Source organism: Amblyraja radiata, chromosome 14, assembly GCF_010909765.2.
Source record: "Amblyraja radiata isolate CabotCenter1 chromosome 14, sAmbRad1.1.pri, whole genome shotgun sequence".
NCBI lineage: Eukaryota > Metazoa > Chordata > Chondrichthyes > Rajiformes > Rajidae > Amblyraja > Amblyraja radiata.
In genome coordinates this window covers 18545306-18566109 of record NC_045969.1, presented here as the reverse complement: position 1 = coordinate 18566109, position 20804 = coordinate 18545306, and the positions used below count along the sequence as shown (strand labels likewise).

General features: G+C 44.7%; 1 protein-coding gene across 7 annotated transcripts in view; it reads left to right on the top strand.

Annotated features, from left to right (window-relative positions):
- Positions 1-20804, top strand: part of senp7 (SUMO specific peptidase 7) — an 86461-nt gene that overhangs the window by 56508 nt on the left and 9149 nt on the right. For all 7 annotated transcript variants that reach the window (XM_033032696.1, XM_033032695.1, XM_033032694.1 and 4 more), the window contains 8 exons: positions 1906-2042; positions 10308-10424; positions 12827-12949; positions 13278-13370; positions 13790-13986; positions 16893-16954; positions 18154-18209; positions 20139-20207. In XM_033032696.1, the coding sequence (XP_032888587.1) occupies positions 1906-2042; positions 10308-10424; positions 12827-12949; positions 13278-13370; positions 13790-13986; positions 16893-16954; positions 18154-18209; positions 20139-20207 (854 nt within the window). The remainder of the gene's footprint in view (positions 1-1905; positions 2043-10307; positions 10425-12826; positions 12950-13277; positions 13371-13789; positions 13987-16892; positions 16955-18153; positions 18210-20138; positions 20208-20804) is intronic.

Genomic DNA, 20804 nt, shown 5'->3' with positions numbered 1-20804 from the left:
TCTGACAGAATGATAATGGACGCTAACGAACTGAGGCATAGGAGTTGTAATGTTTTGGATTAGATATTAATTACCAAAGAGAAGGTATTGAGTTTGAGTTTAGTTTATTGTCACTTGTACCGAGGTACAATGAAAAGCTTTTGTTGCATGGTAGCCAGTCAGCAGAAAGACAATACATGATTGCAATCAAGCCATCCACAGTGTACAGATACATGATGAAGGCAATAACATGAATGACGTTTAGTGCAAGATAAAGTCCTGGAAACTCCAATGAAAGATGGTTTGAGAATCTTCAATGAGGTAGATCATAGTGCAGGACTGCTCTCAAGTTGTTGGTAGGATGGCTCAATTGCCTGATAATAGCTGGTAAGAAACTGTCCTTGAATCTGGAGGTGTGCATTTTCACACTTCTATACCTTTTGTCCGATGGGGGAGGGGAAAAGAGGGAGTGGCCGGGGTGCGACTCGTCCTTGATTATGCCAGAGCACTTGGCAAAGCAGCATGAAGTGTAAATGGAGTCAATGGTGGGGAAGTTGGTTTGTGTGATAGTCTGGGCTGCATTCACAATTCATTGCAATTTCTTACGGTTTTTGGATGGAGCTGTGTTGGTGGTCTTAAGGTGCATTAAGGTGGATAAATCCCCAGGGCCGGACCAGGTGCATCTTTGGACCTTTGTCAGAAGCTGGAGAGGAAATTGCAGAGGCCTTTGTAGAAATAATTGCATCATATTTGGGTTTGTTTTTCTAATTGGAGGACTATGCCCAGTGGAGTGTCACAGGATCCAGTGCTAGGTTCACTGTTGTTTGTTATCTACATTTATGATTTGCATGACAATGTCGTTTTGGATGACCGAGCGATGGCTAACGTTGTACCGCTATTTAAGAAGGGAAGCAAGGACAAGCCAGGAAACTAAAAGATTGTGAGTTTGACATCAGTTGTGGGAACATTGCTGGGGGCGACTCTTAGGGACAGTATCCAGCGGCAACTAGAAAGGCAAGGACTGATTAGGGATAATCAGCTTGTCTTTGTGCATGAGAAATCGTGTCTCACAAATCGGAAGAAGTCACTAAGAGGATTGATGAGGGCAGAGCAGTGGATATTGGCTGGCCAGCGAGTGTAGGCTCACAGTTTTAGTTTAGTTTAGAGATGCAGTGTGGAAACAGGCCCTTTGGCCCACTGAGTCCCCGCCCACCAGTGCACTAGTTCCATGCTACACACTAGGGACAATTTACAGATGCCAATTAACCTTTTACAAACCTGCACGCCTTTAGAATGTGAGAGGAAACTGGAGCACCCGGAGAAAGTACATGCAATCACAGGGAGAATGTCCAAACTCTGTACAGACAGGGCCTGTAGTCAGAATCGAACCCCGGTCTCTGACGCTATAAAGCAGCAACTCTACCGCTGCGCCACTGTGCCACCCTCATCGTGAGAGACAAGAGATTTAAGAGGGACCTCTTTGGGAACCTTTTTACTCAAAGGGTAGTCCATATCTGGTGTGAGGTGTCAGAGGAAGCTATAAAAGCAGATATAATTACAGCTTTTAAAAGACATTTGACCAGATATGTAGATAGGAAGGGTTTAGAGTGCTACGGGCCAACTGTGGGCAAATGGTACTATGCCAACCTGGTTGGTATGGGCAAGGTGGGCCAAAGGGCCTGTTTCCGTGCTGTGTAGTTCTGATTATTTAAGAAAGAACACGAGCGAAAAATCGGAAATCTACATATTACTAACTTTCAGAGCAACTAGAATATTGCACTGTTAAGCATAGCCTTGGTTTGAATGTATTTATTATCTACTGGTATTGCAATGAAGTTGGAACTGTCATATGCAATATGCAATGCGGGATCTATTTTGGTGAATGTAGAATGTTATGTTTTTGCACATTTCTACTTTTTTCCATAGGACGAAAATGCAAATTCAACAAGAGTAAATAATTATACATTGTGTCATATGTGGAAAAAGGATCATTATGTAGTTTCGTTTGTTTCAAAGCAAGAGAAGCAGAGGCACATATTTAGACAAAGTGGACCCATTCAGAAGTAAGTTTGTTTTATGTCAGCTGGTAATAATTAATTAACACCAAAAAAGGTAAAAAAATATGAACCATACTAATGTAGGCACCAAGATTTTGTGTATGTGTGTATGCAAGACATTAAGAATCAAACAAAGCTAGTATGTAAATCTCTGGTATTCACATCCCTGCTCCATAGTTTTGAAACCTTGATTACCTATAAGTACTAACTGAAGCACCTGAACTGCCACCTGTGAAGATCCTCAAAATGGTGCTAATCACTACACATTCCTCAGTTCCCTCCAAAGATTACTTGTGTATCGCTGCTGGTGCTGTTTACTACGAAAGTCAGCTGTGAAAGACAGGTCATTGTGTACAGAAGCCTTAAGGGGCTGTCCCATTTTGCGATTTTTTTCGGTGACTGCGGAGCGTCAGTGACTGACGCCCGTAAAACCGTCAAGTTGCACGACATACACGCTAACATATGCTGCCCTGCGGTTGACGCCCGATTAGGGGTTTGTTAGGTTTAGGATTAGGGCTAGGGCTTGGGTTGGGGGTCAGTTTTATTTACAGATGTATTGGTCTGCTTCCAGATCCAACCACCGCCTCTAACTTTTCACAGGGATGGTTTCAGTGAATGTAGACTGAACTCCCCTCTCCCCCCCCCCACCCCCTTCTCCCCCCTCCCCCCTTCTCCCCCCCTCCCCTCCCACCCCATCCCTCCTTCTCCACCCCCCCACCCTTCTCCCCTCCCCCCTTCTTCCCTTCCCCCCTCTTCCTCCCTTCTTCCCGCTCCACTCTTCCCCCCCTTCTTCACTCCCTCCCCCCCACACATCCCCTTCTCCCCCTCTGCTCCCATTTTCCAACCCCCCCCCCCCAACTTTCCCCGACACCCCCCATTTGTGGACCCAGCCTGTGACCAGCGATCCCCTGCACACTATCCCACTATTTACACAAACCTGTGCGCCTTTGGAGTGTGGGAGGAAACCCTAACCCTAACCCTCACCCTAGGCTGATAGGCTTGGTATAAGTATAAATTGTCCCTAGTGTGTGTGAGATAGTGTACAGGGGATCGCTGAGAATGAGGCAAAATGAGGCAAAAACGAAATGTGTGAACAAAATGGTGTTTATTACTGCACTGTGCTGCTTCCAACTCCAACCCCGTGACCGGGCGTGAACCGACCTTATATACCCCGGGTCGGACCCCATGACCCAACGCCTCCCACTCAGAGACACTCAACTCCTCCCTCCTGAGCCGAGGGTTTTCTACCTGTGGCTAGCCACCAGGTACTGCCTCATGAGCACCCCCCCACCACCCCCAGAACGGGAGGCACTGAAATGGACACTGAAAGGAGACAGGGCGCTGACTCTCACCTGCAAGCGCAGCTGCACGGAGGACGGAGGATCCCGGGACACATCAACGGCCGGACGAACACTCCCGGGACGGTGAGTGGAGCGCCATACACCAACTGTGCCAAGGACGATGCCAAATTCTCCTTCGGGGCAGTCCGAATCCCCCAAAACACCCATGGCAGCTCATCCACCCACTCCGAGCCCGTAAGGCAAGCTTTCAGGGTGTCCTTGAGACGCTAGTGGAACCGCTCCACCAACCCATTCGACTGCGGGCAATCCAGTTTGCCACAAGGGCCCGAGCGCACAACTGGGCGGAAGTGTCTACGAGCGGGATGGCCTCCGGCCACCGCATAAAACGATCTACCACTGTTAGTAGATGCAACACACCCCGGGATGGCGGAAGCGGCCCCACAATGTCCATGTGCACGTGGTCGAACCGCCGGTGTGGCACCGAGAAATCCTGTATCGGTGCACGGACGTTCCGATGTATCTTGGACGACTGGCACAGGATGCACGTCTGTGTCCAGCGACCGACCTGTGCAGACCGTGACAGATGAATCTTGCTGCCACCATGGCAACCGTAACCCGGATCGACGGGTGGGCCAGGCGGTGGATCATCTCGAAAAGACGACTGCGCCAAGCTGCCGGGACAACGGCCGCTGCTGTCCCGTGGACACGTCGCATAAAATGGAACCACCCGAGTGACCCAACCACACATCTTCCAGCACCAATCCGGAGATCGCGGTGCGGTAAGCTGGTATTTCCTAGTCCGTCAGCTGCGCGGCTGCCAAGGCGGAGTAGTCTATCCTGGCGGCCCTGGTTGAGCATGGCTGCGATCTCCGTGCGGGACAAGGCGTCCGCCACCAGGTTGCATTTACCGGCGTTTGCCGGACATCAGTGATGTATTCCGGTATGGCTGGCAGCTGGCGCTGCTGGCGGGCGACCACGGATCAGAGACCTTGGCGAACGCGAACGTGAGGGGCTTATGGTCCGTGAAGGCCACGAAGTGCCGGCCCTCCAAGAAGTACTGGAAATGCCGCACCGCGAGATGTAAGGCGAGCAACTCCCGGTCAAAGGCAGTGTAGCAACACTCCGCTGGGTTCAGCTGTCAGCTGAAGAATGCGAGAGGCCGCCATTGACCGTCGAAGCAATGCTCCAGGACCCGCGACTGCGGAGTCCGAGGCATCCACGGTAAGAGCTGTAGGGGCGTCTTCACGGGTACACCAGCATGACCACCCGAGCCACTGCATCCTTTGCCCCTTCGAACGCTGTCACAGCGACCGCATCCCAATGGACGTCCCACCGCTTGCCAGACAGCAGTTGGAACAGCGATGTCATGATCTTAGCCGCCGCCCGAACGAACCGGTGATAGAATGTCACCATGCCTATGATCACCTGAAGTCCTCGCACCCTGGAAGGCAGCGGGAACCGGCTATGGCCTCAACCCTGTCAGGCAGAAGCACTGCTCCGTACCGGGTCACCCGGTGCCCTAGAAAGGCAATGGCCCGGAGGCCAAACTAGCACTTACTGAGGTTGACCACCAGGCCATGCTCGCTAAGGCACTGGCACAAACGAAGATGGGCGCAGTGCTCTTGCCGCGTACGACAAGCCACCAGGATGTCGTCCAAGTAGATAAAGGTGAAATCGGACCCACGGTGTCCATGAGGCGCTGGAAAGCCTGCGCGGCGTTCTTGAGGTCAAATGGCACCCGCAGGAATTCAAACAATCCAAAAGGGGTGATAATTGCAGTTTTGGGGACATCCTCTGATTGCATGGGGATTTTGTGGTACCCATGGAGTAAGTCGATCTTTGAAAAATACTTCGCCCTGGCCAGATGTGCTGTGAAGTCCTGAATGTGGGGGAAATCTGCTACCAGTCGGCAATCGTAACCTCATTAAGGCGGCGATAGTCCCCACAAGGCCGCCAGCCCCCAGAAGCCTTCGGCACCATGTGGAGCGGGAAGGCCCATGGGCTGTTGGAGCGCCGGACGATGGCCTCCAAGTGGCGAAATTCTTCCTTCGCAATTTGAAGCTTGTCGGGGGCAAGCCTGCGAACGCGGGCGTGGAACAGTGTCCTGAGGTGAGAATGTGGTGCTCGACCCCGTGTATCGGGCTGGCCGAGCCGAACTCCGGTGTAACAATGTCCGGAAATGCGGCCTGAACCTGGGCGTAGACGTTGTCCACTGTTGCCACCGGATTGCTGTTCGATGGGGCGGGCGCAGTAGGGCGCAAGGAAATCGCCTTCAACGATCTCGCGTGGACGAGGCGCTGGCCCTTCACATCCATTAGGGGCTCTTGTGCCTGCAAAAAATCTGCGCCCAGCAGCGGCTGGGACACGTCTGCCATGACAAAAGGCCAGGTGAAATGGCACGCGCTCAATATAATGGGGATAGTATGGACACCGTAGGTGCGGAATTGGAACTGGGATTCTACCTGACGAAACCAAACCCCCTGGTGCGAGGTCCAAAAGGTAGGCAGCTTCAGGGCTACCGCGTTGTGCTCGGCCTTTTAAGGCGGCCGCAGAGGGCTGGGCGCTGTACATTTTTGCGTGAACTTTGTCTAGGATTCCACTCCTGGTCGTTACAGTCACCAGTGTAGCGGGGACTCCAGGAGTCCATCCAAGAATGAGGCAAAAACGAGTTGTAAGAAAGAAATGGTGTTTATTACTGCACTGTGCTGCTTCCAACTGCAACCCCGTGACCTGGCGTGACCCGACCTTATACACCCCGGGTAGCACCCCATGACCCAGCGCCTCCCACTCCGAGACGCTCAACTCCTCCCTCCTGAGCCGAGGGTTTGCTACCCGTTGCTAGCCAACAGGTGCCACCACACACCACCCATTTTGAAGCAAGGCGGGGGTGGGTGTTGTTCCCAAAGTCTGCATTTATCCCATAGTCAATATTACTAAAACAGATGATGTCGCCTTTGTGCAGCACTATTAGTGGGATCTAGCTGTCACAGGCTGGGTCCACAAACAGGGGGCGTCGGGAAAGTGAGGGGGGAGGCGTGGGGGGGGGGGGGGTGTGTTGGAGAAGGGAAGGAGAGGGGGAGAAGGGGAGGGGGGGAGAAGAGTGGAGCGGGGACAAGGGGGGAAGGGAAGGTGGGGAGGAGTGCAGAAGGAGGGATGGAGGCGGGTGAGGGAAGAGGGACGTGGAGGGGGAGAGGAGAGTTCAGTCTACAGTCACTGAATCCATCCCTGTGAAAAGTTAGAGACGGTAATTGGATCTGGAAGCGGACCAACACATCTGTAAATAAAACTGAACAACTCAGACATATTTTCATTTACACAATTGATTTTATTGTATTCATTTAAATATATTAATGTTTAAAAACCATGGATTGAAGGAAGAATATTTTACAGCCAATCTGTGGACCCTAACCCTCACCCGCAGGACAGCATACGTCAGCGTGTGACAAGGGCGCACGACATGATGAGACGCCCAGATGTCGCCCCAGGATTTTGAACATTCCAAAATCCAGGGGCGGCAGGGAGACACCGCGCATCACCCGCTCGTCACTACATGCATCACCTTGCGTCATGACCCGACGACGACGCGACAACCTCTTCAGGCTGTTGCCTAAAATGTTGTCCAAGTGGGACAGGTCCTTTAGTGCTGCAACTTAGTTGAGCATTGAGAACACGAGTCCATTAGAAGACACTAAAGACCTTTGAACCAAAGTTTGGCATAAACACATCTGTTGGATATCAGTCCAGAACAAGAGAGAGGCTATACTTCAATTTGAAGATAACCTTTCTGAAGAATTTCTGAAAATTTACAGAGGCCAATTAACCTACAAGCCTCCACGTCTTTGGATGTTGGAGGAATCGGGAGCATCCGGAGGAAACCTATGTAGCCACAGAGAACATGCAAACTCCACACAGACAGCATCTGAGATCCAGTTTGAATACAGATCTCTGGCGCTGTGAGGCAGCAGCTCCACCAGCTGTCCTACTGTGCTGCTCATTGATGGTGGTTTTATTTGCAGATGGGTGAACAAAGGCTTGAGGAAAAAAAGTGATAGAAAGTGTGAGATAATGTCAAATAACATCTATGATTGTCCCACCCATTCTCAGTTATATGATCAGCTTACTATGCTTCTTACGCAGCCATTCAGAAAGTATGAGGTAATAACTTTAGCACAGAAACTGTGAATCGTAATTTTAACAATTACATGATTTATTTAAAACAATTTCTATATATATACAAAAATTAATCTGTTATCTTTTCGGAAAATGTTTTTATTAGCAGATCTCGCCTTCATTCATGCATGTTTTACACAAAGAATCAAGGAACAATTTTATGATAAACTGGTACTTATGTCCCTGATTTGCGTTTATCTTTTAATAAAGTGTAATTTGTGCATCATATATTGTGTATAAATGCCCTCTGTTTTAAGCAGCCATCATTCACTTGTTTTATAATCTATACAAACGTGTATGCACGATGTAAAGAGGAAGTCCATTCAATTCACCAGACAAAAGTCTCTGCTGTGCAGATGAGCGATTTGTAACAGGGTAAAGTTTCCGAACTTCACCTCTCAAAGCTTTAGGGGGTCACTGTTTGTTGCTTTATGGTTAGTGATACTCTAGATCAAAAGGAGAAATGGCTGGCAGTTACAAAGGACTGTGTCAGTGTAGTTCACTTGTCTAATGCTAAGCATTCAATCCTGACATTAAGCCAGTTACCTCCAAGATCATAAAACAGTACTCTGATATATACAAGGTGTAATAGATTGTGTTGGATTAATGAGCATTGACAATAATTTACATTTTTACTCAATGGCTAATGATTTAACATTTTTCAACGTGTTCTTGTGATTTCATTTTTAAATGTATATTTTAAGAGTTTTTAAAAATATGCACATTTCTCACTGAGACATGCAAACATGAATATTTGAGATAAGGCTCATCCAAATATCATTTATTTACTGTTGCTTGGCACTGGTGATCATTCACTCTTCATTGCCCTCCCACCATGTAATGAGACAATGCTGTAACCAGTGGTGCTGATCTGGAGGAACAAATTGACCAGGAGTGATTAGTGAAAGATAAATTTGTACTTGGGGCAACCGCATGTTCAGTGAATGTGTTGATTGATTTAAAGAAGCAAAATTTGAACTGTTAGCAGATGCATTGTGATGTATCTTGTGTTACCATTATCACTGATTTTTTTTTCTTCCACGATCTTTACAAATTATGTAATTTAGTTATTTTTAATTTTGGGAGATTTCTTATTCAATGCAGGGTAGCTGATGATTATCAAGTACAAGGAAATGTTAGGGGTCACATGGATTAGCAATATATAATTATATATATTATCAAATTTAATATGCAACATTTTGTCCCTTTCACTAGCCTTTAACCAATTAATAAATGAATGAGCAAATCCTGCCATTTAGCAATTTCGCTAGTACAGGTGCACAACCTTTTATCCGGAGTTCCGGAAACCGAAAAGCTCCGAAAACCGGACATTTTTTCCAGGATGTCGTCTGCACACCAAAGCTCGCGTTTGGCGCCAAACTTGACCCGAAACGACCCACGGTCAACCCAGGTCTGTACTACTGTAGCGGCTGCCTCCTCCCCGGAGACCGGGGAGACACTTAAACATCTGTAAATCATTGCTTAAGTGTTAGTCAGTTAGTTTGGAGGGCTTTTATGTGAAAGGGGGGGGGGGGGGGGGGGTGTGAAGGGGGAAAACTTTAATTCTTAGTCCCCTACCTGGTTGGAGAGGCGGGGAGCGGGCAATGCCTTACCGGGTCGCCGTGCAGTAAGCTCCGGAGCGCTGTGGCCGCCGACTCCCAACATCGCGGAGCTGGGGCTGCGGGCGTCCGGCCGCGGGCGGCGCCGGTTGTAGCTCCGACCCCGGCAACTCTACCCCTGGCTGCGCAGCGCTCCAAATCCAGCGCGGCCCGCGGCCGGACGCCCGCAGCCCCAGCTCCGCGATGTTGTGTGTCGGCGGCCAAAGCGCTCCGGAGCTTACCGCATGGCGACCCGGTAAGGCATTGCCCGCTCCCCGCTGGTATCCCAGCGCTGCGACGCCGCCGACTCCCAACATCGTGGAGCTGGGGCTGCGGCGTTCGGCCGCGGGCGGCGCTGGATTTGGAGCGCCGCGCAGCCAGGGGTAGAGTTGCCGGGGTCGGACCTCAAACCGGCGCCGCCCGCAGCCCCAGCTCCGCGATGTTGGGAGTCGGCGGCCACAGCGCTCTGGAGCTTACTGCACGGAGACCCGGTAAGGCATCGCCCGCTCCCCGCCTCTCCGACCAGGTAGGGGACTAAGAATTAAAGTTTCCCCCTTCACCCCCCCCCCCCCACCACATAAAATCCCTCCAAACTAACTGACTAACATTTAAGCAATGATTTACAATGATTCCCCGGTCTCCGGGGAGGAGGCAGCCGCTCCAGACTTTTCAAGCCGCCCGCGCTACCTACCTAATCTACGCTAAAAATCTACCATTCGGAAATCCGAAAAATTCCGAAATCCGAGTAGTGTCTGGTCACAAGGCTTTCGGATAAAAGGTTGTGCACCTGTACCAGGCTCCCCGGGTTGTGAATTAACCGATTTATAGAAGTCCAAGTTTACGTAAATCCTTCCACGGATTTTAAGATAGTAACAAGAATAATAAAATATTTAATCATATTAATAATGATTGGATCTAGCATATATTCCAATATTTAATTATGGGTAGTGTTAGGGTGATTGTTCAATGAATTGAAAAAAATTATACCAGTTGTATGCATGGTGATACGATTTAAAAAAAACTTGGATTTAGGGAAAAATTAGCTTATGGACAGTTCACAGGAACAGAATCATTGCATAACCTAAGAAATTCATGTATAGGTATTTGTTTATGTTGCAAAACTAAAAATGATTTTATCCAGATAATTGTAACTGAATGCAGGCAAAGGAAATGTTCTAAAATATGTTTTTCACTCTTCCTAGAATAATAGTTTTCCCTCCTCCACCAACCAAAGGAGGACTTGCAGTTACAACTGAAGATTTAGAATGCTTGGAAGAGGGAGAGTTTCTCAATGATGTCATCATTGACTTTTATTTAAAGTAAGCCTTGTCTTTATATTTTACATTCTCCAGATATTTTGTAAGTGCACCTACTCTATTAGAGATAAAATTGCCAGTGTTAAGAAAAAATCAGCAATTCATAATAATTATTCCTGCGTAGCATCATTAAACAGAATTACTAGTGTAGTCACAAATTTTAGCATGTGTGTTCTTTTCTGCTCAAAGACATATTTTTTTACCTTTCTCAAAAGTAATTTAAGTACACAAATAAGAAGTTAACTCTACCAAATTTTACAACTGAAAATTTCTAAATCATTTGTGTTAGGCTGATTTGATTAAATCAGTGTGTTGTTCCTTCAAAAATCATTTGTACTCAACTGGGTTTTATTAACAGCCACATTTCTTCCAGTGACTAGATATATTTCTCAGGTTATCACGTCCTCATATTCCTATAGAAGATAATTACTTTAGGAATAACCTTGCAGCCCCCTTTGTCATAGAAAATCTTTATTCATCCCAAGTGTCCTAAGAAACGTAACTGCATACTATTGATATGATACTATTGGTAGTTGACATTAGTGTGTCACTAAATGCAAGCCAGATTTCAGTCAAATGGAAAAAACAGCAGATCAGGCAGCATCTGTGGAAAGAGTATCCGTCAACATTTCAGAACTGGGACAAGAAAAACAAAAACCAAAACCAGTTTCAAGGATGAGCACAGTTAGGACAGAGATGTGTAGAACAAAAGCAATGTATTTCGCAACTATTGCCTGTTTCCTCTTGTGGGATGGGTGCTGCTAACTGAACCAGGTCTGCCATTGTATTTTTAACATGGAAATTGGATCACATTAACAATGTGTGAACCTTGTATGTAATGGACCTGATTACTAATATTGTAAAGTGTGTTACATTACAGGGGTGTTTTTATCCTTGACGATTGAATCCAGTGTCTCAATCTTTTTGGTTTCCACCCTCTTTTTCATCTTCATGTTACCATTTAGTGACAAAATATTCATTAATATAAAATTGCATTCCAAATTATTCATTTCTGTACCGTATAATTATTTTTATAAATCTGTGTAGCTAATATGCTTGCAACATTTGGATTACTGTCATTAGTATTGCAGGAAATCCACTACAGTTACAAGGGAACTGGGAATATAAAGTGGTCTCCATAATGTTTGGGACAAATAAATTTAATTTATTTGCCTCTGTACTCCACAATTTGAGATTTGTAATAGAAAAAAACATATGTGGTTAAAGTGCACATTGTCAGATTTTAATACAGGCTATTTTTATACATTTTGGTTTCACTTGTACCTCCTCCAACCTCATCTACTGTATCCGCTGTTCCAGGTGTCCAATTCTGCACATCGGCGAGACCAAGCACAGGCTCGGCGATCGTTTCGCTGAACACCTCCGCTCAGTCCGCCTCAACCTACCTGATCTCCCAGTTGCTCCCCCTCCCATTCCCAATCTGACCTTTCTGTCCTGGGCCTCCTCCATGTAGCTTACACCCGAGCGGTATGAACATTGACTTCTCTAACTTCAAATAGCCCTTGCTTCCCCTCTGTTTCGAACCCCATCCCCTTCCTAAATCCACTAGTCTTACTGTCTCCGACTACATTTTATCTCTGTCCCGCCCACTCCCCTAACATCAATCTGAAGAAGGGTCTCGACCTGAAACGTCACCCATTCCTTCTCTCCAGAGTTGCTGCCCGACCTGCTGAGTTACTCCAGCATTTTGTGTCTACCAGTTAGACAGGTACATGGATTGTGCAGGTTTGAAGGGATCTGGACCAAGCGCAGCAAGTGGGACTAGTGCAGCTGGGACATTGTTGGCCGGTGTGGGCAAGTTGGGCCGAAGGGCCTGTTTCCACACTGTATCACTCTATGACCCCATGAACAGTACTTGCATCAGATTAAACCTAGTGGGTAGATTTCTCACTGTGCAGGCTAGGAAAACTGCTGACCTGCTGGGCTGCATGAGGAGTTGGTTACTGATTATGTGCAAGTGCTGCTGGCAGCAATGGAACATAAAACCAATGCTGAAATTTGGATCATCTGTGAAGAAATGTGGTTAATTCCAATAGTCCTGGCATGGACAGAAAAAGTTGACCTTTTTGCAGTGCTATTATGAGAGTTAAGTTTGTAAAGCTTTATTTGCACATCGTTAATTTTGATCAATGTGTAATAATTCCATTTTACACAGGTTAACTACCTGCAAATAATGTAGACTGCTTAATAATTCATAGTTGATTAATAGAGCAGCTTTTCCTTTTATGTAATACGTCTGGCATTAATGTTTTTAAGTGAATTATTGATTCTGAGACGAGTTCTACCAAAACATGTTGTTCATTTTTCAATATAAAAAGCTCAATGCAAAATTTAGCCACATTATCACAAATGCATTTACATAAATCATTTCTATATTCTAAAAGGTACCTGTTGCTCAAGAAAGCACCCAAAGAGCTTGCTGAGCGTACTCACATTTTTAGTAGCTTTTTTTATCGACGCCTGACCCGAAAGGGTAATGCTGAATCAGAGGAGGCGAATAATCTCTCGTAAGTAAATTTACCATGATTTCTACATACTTTTGTAAGTTTTGATGTTGTTTTAATGAAACTGCTCAAGGAACACGGGCAGAATCTGTGGAGGGAAATGAACAGACAAATTTTCAGGTTGGGACTCTTCACCTTGGTCTTGAGCTGAAACGGTGACTGTCCTAATTTCCTCCACAGATGCTGCCTGACCCGCTGAGTTGAGCTACTCCATCAGTTTTGTTTTCATTCAACAATTCCATTGTAGTGTTTTGTTTATTTGCAAATAACACTCGGTAGCAAATGTGTAATTTATTCCTCGACTGAGTTGCATGTTGTGTTGCCTTTGTAGAATACAGCACAAGAGGCATCAACGTGTGAAAACGTGGACTCGTCATGTGGATATCTTTACAAAGGATTTCATATTTGTACCTGTTAATGAAGAGTGAGTATGCTTTTTGTTGAAAAGCAGATGTTTCTGAAATACTTATATAATCTGGTGAAGTGGTGTGACTTAACTGAAATATTATTATTTAGCAGTATCTGCAATCTTTTTGTTTTTGTGCAAGAACTGTCTAACATTGATGTGTTAACACTAGAAATAGTTTTTTATTAAGATAAGCTATACTTTTAGTTACCTGTTTTTGTATCTTACACTTGGCAAATCGAATATAGTGACAAGAAATGTGGAATGCTGTGTTTTAGCTGTACAGGTGACAGATTTCTCCATTTGACCAGATCATCAGATGAAGGCTGAAGGGACATTTGGATATTAATTATTAGTAACTGTGAACGAGGGTTAAATTGGTAAATTGGTAAAATGCATTTAAATAAACAAGTTATTTCTGTCATATTACCTTCCAGGTCTCATTGGTACCTAGCTGTTATTTGTTTTCCTGGGTTAGACAAAATAGTTTATGAATCTGATCTAGCCAATGAACCAAAGACCAGTCCATCTTCCACACATTCAAATAGTGAAACCGTGAGCAAAGACCACATATTACCACCAGATGAAACTGATAGGAATACCTCTCAGAGTATGCCATCAGAGGATTCAGAAGGTAAGAGACCCATGCCTTTGAATTGCATATTTGTTGTTTTATTATTCTTTAATATATTTTAATTTATAGTTTGTATAAACAAGCCTACTATAATTTTAATATTTATCTCAGTATAAATACACCAGTGGTCCTAATTGCATTCTGCAGTGAATTAGAAGAATAGAACAGCCCAGCACTGGAACAAGCACCACAGCCCACAATGTATGTGCTGAACATGAAGTCAAGATAAATTAATCCTATCTGCCTGCACACTATTTCATTCTCTATGTATCAATGTGCCTATCTAAAAAGCCTCTTAAACCCCACTCAAATTAAAAATAGACACTGGCTGAAACCAAAACACGTTGAACATATTTTTTTCCAAAGCCATGTAATTAATCACTTTAGTGAAGAAATCAAACGTGAAAAAATAGGTCAAACAAAATTGTATAAAAGATGTTTAAGAAGGAACTGCAGATGCTGGAAAATCGAAGGTACACAAAAATGTTGGAGAAACTCAGCAGGTGCAGCAGCATCTATGGAGCGAAGGAAATAGGCAACGTTTCGGGCCAAAACCCTTCTTCAGTCTGAAGAAGGGTTTTGGCCCGAAACGTTGCCTATTTCCTTCGCTCCATAGATGCTGCTGCACCCGCTGAGTTTCTCCAGCATTTTTGTGTACCATTGTATAAAAGCTCATCCTTTCAACATTTGTTTAACCCTAAAATGCTATATTCATGGTTATTTATGCATTTTTTATGCTTGCTTCTTACTTTATGGTCATCCCCTGCCAGTTTTCTCAATTATGCTGAAGCCCCAAGAAGCCTTTTTCTTTCAAAATATTTATTTGCAACTCCTTTTATGTTGATCTTTCCATATAATTTAATTTATGTGCGGCAGCTCCTTTCATTAGAAAAATGGGCAGTCATGAGCAACTTGTAATTATTCACTGTAATGACATATTATACATGATATTATGGATTAATTCAGTATGGTGGTGATTAGCATATAATGCCATCCAGGTCGGTGTTGATTTGCTTATGGTAATTACTTTAGAATAGAATAGAATGCCATTTTATTGTCACTATACACATGTACAATGAGATTAAAAGCAGCTCGTACTCAGTGCAGACATGTAATTAGTTCAAAAAAATAAATAAACGGGAAGGTGCACAGTTCTGCGGCGCTATATACATATCTATAAAAAGACAATGGGTGAATAGAGTGAATAAATAGGATTCCTATATACAGTATGGGTTATTGCACATATTAAAAATTACAGTTACAGTACAAATTACAGTAGGTGGATAGATGGAAGTCCGGGGGTTAGGCTGTGAAGTTAGTGCATGTGTGAGTTCAGAGAGGTTATAGCTTTTGGAAAGCAACTGTTCTTGAGTCTATTTGTCCTTGTTCTGATGCACCTATAGCGCCTCCCTGAGGGCAGCAGGTCGAACAGGCCAAATGCAGGATGGGAGCTGTCCTTGATGATGTTCTTCGCCCTGCTGAGGCAGCGGGAGGTGTAAATGTCCATCAGGGAGGGGAGAGGGCAGCCAATGATCTTCTGTGCTGCCCTAACTACCCTCTGAAGCCTCTCCCTGTCTGCCATGGTGCAGCTGCCGTACCATGCTGTAATGCAGTATGTCAGCAGGCTCTCAATGGACGAGCGGTAGAAGGTCAGCAGCAGGCTGGAATCCAGGTTGTGCTTCCTGAGGACCCTCAGGAAGTGCAGCCGCTGCTGAGCCTTCTTGATGTTGTCTGTCCAGGAGATGTCAGCGGAGATGAGGACGCCGAGAAACCGGAAGGTGTAGACCCTCTCCACACACTCGCCGTTGATGTATAGGGGGGCTAAGTCGGTGCTGTGCCTCCTGAAGTCGACAATGAGCTCTTTTGTTTTCTTGGTGTTCAGAGCCAAGTTGTTTTCTGAGCACCAGGCTGTCAACTTCAGGACTTCCTCTCTATAGGCTGCCTCGTCTCCCCTTGAGATGAGTCCGACTACTGTAGTGTCGTCAGCAAACTTGACGATGCGGTTGTTGTTGTGGGCCGGACTACAGTCGTGGGTGTAGAGACAGTATAGGAGGGGGCTTAACACACAGCCCTGTGGGGAGCCGGTACTCAACATGCGAGTGGAGGAGAGGTGGGGGCCGAGTCTCACAGTCTGGGGCCGGTTGGTGAGGAAGTCCTTTATCCAGGCACATGTGAGAGTGGGTAGGCCGAGAGTGACCAGTTTGTCGATGAGAATGTCCGGAATGATAGTATTGAAAGCTGAGCTGTAATCCACAAAGAGCATCCGGACGTAGCTCTGCCCCTGCTCCAGGTGGCTCAGCACAGAGTGGAGAGCTACGGTGATGGCGTCTTCTGTGGATCTGTTTGGGCGATAGGCGAATTGGTGGGGGTCGAAGTCTGGAGGGAGATAGTCCTTGATGTGCTGGAGGACCAATCTCTCGAAGCACTTCGTGATTACCGGAGTGAGGGCCACGGGACGGTAATCATTTAGGCTGGTGATGGGAGACTTCTTCGGCACTGGGACGATTGTGGCTGATTTTAGGCAGGACGGGATAACTGCCTGGTCCAGGGAGAGGTTGAAGATTCTGGTGAAGATGCTGGTGGGCACACGCTTTAAGCACCCTACCAGGCACTCCATCCGGGCCGGCAGCCTTCTTGGGGTTCACTGCCAGGAGCACCCGTCTGACATCGTTCTCCCTTACAGTGAGTGGAGTAGTACAGGAGCCAGGTGAGGGTGGGAGCAGGGCTGTAGCAGATGGGTGCTGCTGTTGTGATGTTTCAAAGCGGGAAAAGAAGCAATTTAGCTTCTCTGCCAGCGGCGCACTCAGGTCTTCTGTCGTTGTGGCACAGCCTCTGTAATTTGTGATGTCTTGTATGCCCCGCCATACCTCTGGAATAATATTCAAACCAAATTTTGTTTATTTCAGATAAAGATTCCAGCACTGTTCCCTGTGCAACTCCTATAGTTTCACCCGGTCCCAGCATACAGGTAAAAGTAATGGTGATTTAGTCTCATTTCTAAATAGTTTTTCTCTTGGAAATGGACTGTTTTTCTTCAAAATTCATTTAAAAGTAATTACATAGAAAATGTAGCCACTGTTTGAAAAGCTGGAAAAGATCTGGAGTTATTGTCAGACTTTACTTTGTATTTTTGTTTCAGCGGAGCAGTGTGCAAGGCAAATAAAATTGAATTTCATTACTGGGTCATTAAGACACAAGATTTTGGAAATCATGATGTCTGAGAATGCCACAGGAGTAAAAAAATGCCACAGGAGTAAAAAAATACCACAGGAGTAACTCCTATATGTCAGGCAGGATCTCTGGAGGACATGCATACGTGACATTTCATTTCGGGACTTCTTCAGAGTGATTGGAGTAGGGGAGGAGAAAGCTGGAAAAGAGGTGGGGCAGGACAAAGCCTACGTAGATTTAGGAGAGGGAGGGTTTCATTGACAGGTAGGTGGAAATAGGTTTGCGATGAAAAGGAGACAAAAGGGTGTCGGATAAGAATAGAAGAGGAGTGAAATATGAAACTGCGGGAAAGAACGAGCAGGGGATAGGGGTCCAGGACAGTGGGAGGATTGGATACGCACCTGAGTGGGGCACAGGGAAGAGAAGGGAGAAATAAAAAGGTGGGGGGGGGGGGGGGGAATAAGTGGTGTTAACTAAAGTTGGAGAGTTCAATTTTAATATCGAAGATAGACACAAAAAGCTGGATTAATATAGCGGGATAGGCAGCATCTCTGGAGAGAAGGAATTTGTTTGTGCACGTCGGGTTGATTGCATTAGTCGAAACAGGGTGGACCATGTGAAGGTTGCAATCTCCCACCCCAGTGCTGGAGTAACTAATCTCCCACCCCAGTGCTGGAGCTGGTCAGGCAGCATCTTGGGAGAAAAAGAATGGGTGATGTTTCGGGTCAGGACCCTTCTTCAGACTGAATACGTTTGAAGAAGGATCCCGACCCGAAACGTCATTTGTCCATTTTCTCCAGTGATGCTGCCTGAAGTATACAGTGAGGTATACTTCAGATGGGGCCTATGGGTTGATGGACTGGGCTACATCCACAATTCTTTGTAATTTTTGCAGCCTTGGGCAGAGCGGTTGCCAAACTATGTGTCATGTTGTATGCTACATTTACCAATTAACAGAATAGAACTACCTTTTTAGAATTTTTTTTTTTTTTACAGGAATGTATAAAAGTACCAAAGAACTTACAGCAACAAAAAATTAAGATACTCAAACAGTAAGTTGCATTGGTTATTATTTCCTAATTGATTTTGATTCCATGCAATGGATTGTTGGAAATAGATTTCCATTCTTTTTGAAGATAGCAATGTTTTGATGAATGCCACGATATAATGAGCAGTCCCTTTGATATTTAGTTTGAATCTAGCTGTAATATTTTGGCATTAGCAAGTTTTACATTTTACAACTAATCTTCTCACACAGTCCTGAAGTTAAGAACTAAACTCCAAATTTGTTGTTCTAATGTGGGATGAATAAGACCTTCTTTGGAGAATTGTTCATGCCATCCAATTCTGGCATGTTTCAGAACTGATTCTTTCAGGACATTACTGAAGATAGCTGTGGATTTTCATGTCAATCAGAATATAGTGAACTACCGAGAGGATTCAAGATGTTTAAATTCAGAAGAGCTTTCTGTGCTAAAATTTAGATGGGAAGGGATGAAAGCATATCTATTTCCCTCCTGGGATAATGTTCTATGGAATCGTAATCTTTCAGAATGTAGTGAGGCAAGTGGAGGCACGGTGGCAAACATTTTGTAAAAAATGACTAAGGTTTGATTGAATCATTGATTGAAAGATACAGCATGGAAAAAGACCCTTCGATCCACCGTCCATACCGGCCAGAGATCATCCATTCACACTAGTTTTATGTTGTCGCACTTTCGCATCTACTCCCTGCACACTAGGGGCAATTTACCGAGGCCAAATAACCGCCCAACTTGCATGTTTTGGAATGTGGGAGGAAACCGGGGCACCCGGAGGACATCCACACAGTCATAGGGAGAACATGCCAATCCGTGCAAACAGCACCCAAGGAGAGGATCAAACTTGGCTCTCTGACGCTTTGAGGCAGCAGCTCTACCAACTACGCCAATATGCTGCCAAGTCTGTAAGGCTCTATGAAGAAGGGAAAGGATACACAATAAATTACGGTTGTGAATTGGGAGGTCTGATTTTGACATGATAAGATCGGACTTGGCAAAAGATATTTGCAGACAAATGTGAAATATTAAGACTTCAGGCCCAGTGTATTTCTATTATGGTAAAAGTTAAATTGAACAATTAAAAAGGAACCCAAATGTCAAAGGCATAGAGGTTGGATTAACCACCCCCCCCCCCCCCCCATCATATCTCAGGTTTAAAGAACTGAACACAAGCGAGGCCCTACCGGAATATAGAATGTACATGGGGAGATACTTAAACAATAGTGCTAAGCTTTGTCACAGAATGACACTGGTAGACAAGATTATGCGTAATCTCTTTTTTTATGCATAATAGGACAAGCCAGTAACCAGGGAAAAATAGGACCCAGTAATGACCATAGTGGCCTTCAATGCATGCAGTTGTGAGATTAGAAACACATACTTGCCATTTGTATTCAGTATGGAGCAGAACGTTGCAGTTGAAGAATTCAGGGACGGGTTCATATCTTTGTCCATACAATGCATTATGTCTAATATTAAGGAGCTCTTTAATAATTGATAAGAAAAAAATCCCCTCTTTCCAAGTTTGTATGGTTGGTTTACAAAGTATAGATGTACGATTGCACATGGCTTTTTAAAATAAAATTGCGGATGAGAAAGTGTTTCAGTTTACCCATTGGTCTTCATTAATTTTGTGTTTTCTTACTATCTACACAATCTGTCTCTTTGTTGCAAGCTCTCTATATAAAGAAACTTTCAGATTTGCTACAAAGAAAAATAATCCTAATTTCTGTGGCTTTGCAAATTGAAACTAAACCTTTCCAATCTAAATGTTTCCAAAATCAAGGAATAATAGTTATCTAATAGGCTCAAATGGTAATTAGTATTTTTCATTGGGAAATGGTGCAGTTGATTCATTTGTACAAAACCATTTCAGTCTCTGCTTTAAAAAAAAAAATGAAATGAGTTTTGATAACTGATATTTTCAATTTTTTTCCTCAGGCCATGTATTCTTATAATGGACTCTTTAAGAGCAGCTTCACAATTGCACACAGTGAAGATTTTGCGAGAGTGAGTATCTGTAAAATATGGCTATCTGTTAGAGTATGGCAGAAACATAATATCTGTTTGTTTTCATGGAACATTAATCAGACGTTAATTTTTTTTGTCTTTCAATTATAACAAACATCATATTCACAAATGTGGTATCCACCCTGTTAAATGTACAAAATAACTTTTAGCACAATTATACTCATCTTGTTTCATCTGAGACATTATATTGAGACAGCTTGTATCAGCTTCTGCTTTATCGTGGAAAATTCAGGCAGTGGTCCCAATCCTAGTTAACATTCGTATACCCCAATTGTAGGTACATTGTTGACTGAAGAGTACAGAAACCAGTATGGCATGTGGCTTGTATGAATGTCCATTTGCTGACCCTATCCCTATCACTTAGCCATTTAAGGGAGCACAGATGAAACAAACAGAGGAGGTTATTTTTTACAACTGCAATTCTGTTTTTAATGTGAAAAGGTCTTGGAAGAAAATTGCATCAACGATCAAATAGGTTGGAACATAACTTGTTTAAAAATTGTATCAATAATGCATTAAAGGAAATAACTTGAATTGGGTGATATATTCTTTTGGGCAAGCAAACAATTTTATTAT